Raw genomic sequence first — 3,995 nt, forward strand, 5'->3', positions numbered from 1 at the left:
GTGGTTTTGCAGACCAACTAAATTATAACATTGTACAGCAGTCCCTTGTTTATCATGGGGGGGGTCCGTACCCTGAAGCCCTGCAATAAGTGGAAAACTGCAAAGTAGGAATAGTAGTACAAGTAGTAGTAGTAGTTTATTTTAGTATTTATTATATTTTTCTGCCTATAAGTCAGTTTTTTGCATAATTTACATGCCCTGCAACTTATAGGAGGAAGCGACGTGTTTATGGATTTTTTCCCATATTTATAAACTGAGATACGACTGTTTTCATTCATTCTGACTGAAAAAAATTCAACAGTAACATTTTCAGCCACTAAATGGCAGCAGAGTAGTAGTAGCTGTAAGGCATGCCGTTGTATCATGTAAGAGATAGACGTGGCTATAATGACAAATTCAAAAAAGTTCAAGACAAAAATAACTGGACTTTATTTATTATAATTTATATTATATTGTTTTTGTCTTGAACTTTTTTGAATTCACCATGTCCTGGATGACTGAGAATAATCACCAGCTATTAATGACACAATCAGCTTGCCATAGTCCTCCCACCTTCGTTCTGCTCGCTGCTTGGAGCAAGTTAAACCAGCTGCACCGCCCAGGCGAAATGCAGCTAATTTGACCATTGAAGTGCATTTATTAAAAGTTCAACAGAGACACACCTTTGATATTATTTCGAGCAAACAAATAATTGTTTTTAAGGGTTAATCTTGTTAAATTCTTGTTAAAGTCCTCCCGTGCACACTCCCGCGGCCGCTATTTGGCAGCCCATCGATTTTTGGCACAACACCGGCCCACATTTTCGAGTTTGGCCCACATTTCCGGGTTGTCAGCGGTGACGCATAAAAAACATGATGCGTCAGTGGTGACGCATAATAGATGCGACGTATATGGACTGATTGGACTTATAGGGTGGTGCAACGGGTACGGCGGAAGATACAGTATTATATATATATATATATATATATATATATATATATATATATATATATACATAAAGGTGTTTTAAACCCTTCCCACACTCTTGCAATATTCTAAACAATGTTTCTAAACTCTAAACGCTCTAAAAGAGCTCAGAATGTCATAATTTCAGCTCTCTGTCTCCTGCTGCTCTCTGCCAACTGCCAGTGCTCTTGGCCACGCCCACTTCTCCGCTGCAGAGCAGATCAGCTGATCAGCTGCAGGAGGAAGCTTCTCCTGCAACTTGGGCTGCACACAGGTGCTAAATAATTTAAAAACAATTTATTTTAAATAAAAACTCCATGCTGATTGTGCGGCTCATCCATCAATCATCCAATTGTGTGTTCTGTCCAATCTCACTTTGAAAAACCGCAATAGAGAGAGTCTGTGAAAAACGAACCGCCAAGTAGCGAGGGACTACTGTAGTGAACTTTGGACTCAGTGGATCACTTATAAACCTGTTTCTGAGATCCTGTGACCCATTAACCGGTATGTGCCTGCCGCTGGCATAGAGACAGGCTAACTGATCTGTTTTTGTCTTTCCTTGTTTTTGCTTTCCTGAAAATCATTAGATTGAAACTGTTTCAGCTGCAGTCAGAGAAAGTAAAAGTTTGTTCTCAGTCTGCAACAGTTTGACCAGGACGGCCTAAAATCTATATCCTCCTGCTGTCGCAGTCCAGCTGTGTTTACTGTGTGCTACTGTGTTTGATTCCCATGACCTGCACAGACAGGAGATCCTGGGAGAGACAGCACATGAATGCACACATTCTCCCTCTCACACACATACGGAAACAAAATCTGAAGGCCAGGACAGATAAGAACAATCAATTGCTGCTGTGGTAATAACAATATAATCTTTGTGCTCTCTGGAATAGCCTGATGTTTTTTTGGAGGGGGCATTTGGAAATTGGTTTGTTTTTTCTCTGAACACTTATCCTATAGAAGACAATCTGTTTTCATATGTGTGTGTGCTTGTTCTATTTTACACTATGTGAGTCTGTTGCATAATAAACACGACAGTATGCCCATTATTCTCCATTCACTGAGCATATTTAAACCACTTTTCTGTCTTTAGATTATCCTGTGTGTGTATCTCTGCTCCTCAAGCTATTTTTTTTTTTTTTTTTACCTGCATTTGATCGACACATACACATCTAAGCAGATCAAACAGGAGTCCATGCTTCTCCAAGGTGGGAGCCAAAGATCACTGGAGATACAGGTGGTTTTCACTGCACAGAGCTTGTCAAATTCAAATTTGCACTCATGCAGAATCATAATGGATTTACTGGTTTGTAAAATGTTTATGGCCAGATGAAACAGTAATTCCTCTGAGGTACTTTTGATAAGCACTATGTGTTTTATAAAACTGGAGTAAATAAAATAACTATTGACAGAACTTAACTCATTATTCATTATACTTTGCTGACACATTCACTATTTATGAGATAAACGGGGGGGGGGGGGGGATTCTGAGATTGGCATCATTGTATGTTCCCATCCCATACAATGGCGACATTAGTTCTCTGCATTTAACCCATTGCACCTGAGATGCACCCTGGTGTAGCAGTGGGCAGCTATGTAAGTACCTGGGGAGCAATTAGGTATTAAGTGTCTTGCTCGGAGACACCACGACATGTGGGAATGGCTGGGAGTCGAACCACGACTTTCTGGTCCCCAGTCAGCTGCCCTACCTCTACCCCATCTCGATCCCTATGTCGCTGGAAATTCTGACTCGCAACATGCCTGAACCCATCAAGTGTGCACCCAAGAAGGGCTCCAAGAAAGCCGTTGCCAAGACCACTGGCAAAGGAGGCAAGAAGAGGAGAAAGACCAGGAAGGAGAGCTATGCCATCTACGTCTACAAGGTCCTCAAGCAGGTCCACCCTGACACCAGCATCTTCTCCAAGACCATGAGCATCATGAACTCCTTCGTCAACAACATCTTCGAGCATATCGTCTCCGAGGCCTCCTGTAGGGCTCACTACAACGACCACTCCACCATCACCTCCAGGGTGATCCAGACTGTCGTGCACCTCCTGCTGTCCAGGGAGCTGGACAAGCACGCTGTGTCTGAGGGCACCAAGGTTGTCACCAAGTGCACAGCTCCAAGTAAACCAGCTGCAGACAAACTAACAAACAGGAAATGCTGGGGGCTGATTTAAACATGGTGTTGGACCAAGACTGTCAGGCCAAACACAGAGACCAAGTTTAGGCTCATATTTAAAAACACTTATTTGTCCAAGACTTCAATGTTCTTCTCACAAGTAATACTTTTAATAACGATTACCTGCTATGCAAGCAAAAAATAAAATAAAACAAGAAGAACTGTGTAAAAATTGAGAAAATTGGCTGGGAGAGGGGGAAATGTTTGGACATTGACGAGGAGATGAGCAGTGGGTCGGTTTATTCAGATGAATTGTACAAAACAGTTTTTGTTAGTGCAAATTCATTGTCAGGAGACAACGTAAGCAGTGAGGTCATTACCTGTAACCTTTGAGTTTTATTTATGTGGTGAGGTGATTTAAACTTGAAGGCCTTTTCCCTGGAACCACATGCAAGTGTGTGTTTGTGCAAGTGCCAGTGTGTGTGACTCTGTGGAGACACTGTGCTTTCTTTAGGCAATTTATTTAAGTATCATAAATCTGCTTTTGGGGGAATTAATGCAAACAAGACAAAGTTTATTGTTACAGTTTGCATTAAGCCCAAAAAGATGATTAATGCTTTGAAAGACAGTGTGTGTGTGTCTTTGTATTGCTCACTGACCTCAGCAGAACAGCGAAACCTTACGACTGCCATAGGAGGACACAGTGTCTGCGCACGAGGAGCAAGTGTCACCTTGGACAATTTAAGCGCTATGTGTCCTTACTCAGCCATTCGTTTGTGCACGTACGCACATTTAAAAACACAAGAGGACACAGGAGACGCCATGAGTGCATTAGTTTGTCTGTGACAAAGGCGGTCATTATTAGAACAGTTGCTGCTGATGCAAACCTTCCTTTCAACCTGAGTAATGGCTCACTGCCCCCCCCCCCCCC

The 3,995-nt window shown here is 42.2% G+C and overlaps 1 protein-coding gene across 1 annotated transcript in view; it reads left to right on the forward strand.

Annotated features, from left to right (window-relative positions):
- Positions 1–2,699: 2,699 nt before the first annotated feature.
- The window catches only part of LOC119426650 (histone H2B 1/2-like), a 2,928-nt gene continuing 1,632 nt past the window's right edge, over positions 2,700–3,995 (forward strand). The window contains exon 1 of the mRNA XM_037694231.1: positions 2,700–3,069. Coding sequence (XP_037550159.1) covers positions 2,700–3,069 — 370 coding nt within the window. The remainder of the gene's footprint in view (positions 3,070–3,995) is intronic.

Source organism: Nematolebias whitei, chromosome 2 (genome assembly GCF_014905685.2).
Source record: "Nematolebias whitei isolate Nwh7 chromosome 2, NemWhi1, whole genome shotgun sequence".
Classification (NCBI taxonomy): domain Eukaryota; kingdom Metazoa; phylum Chordata; class Actinopteri; order Cyprinodontiformes; family Rivulidae; genus Nematolebias; species Nematolebias whitei.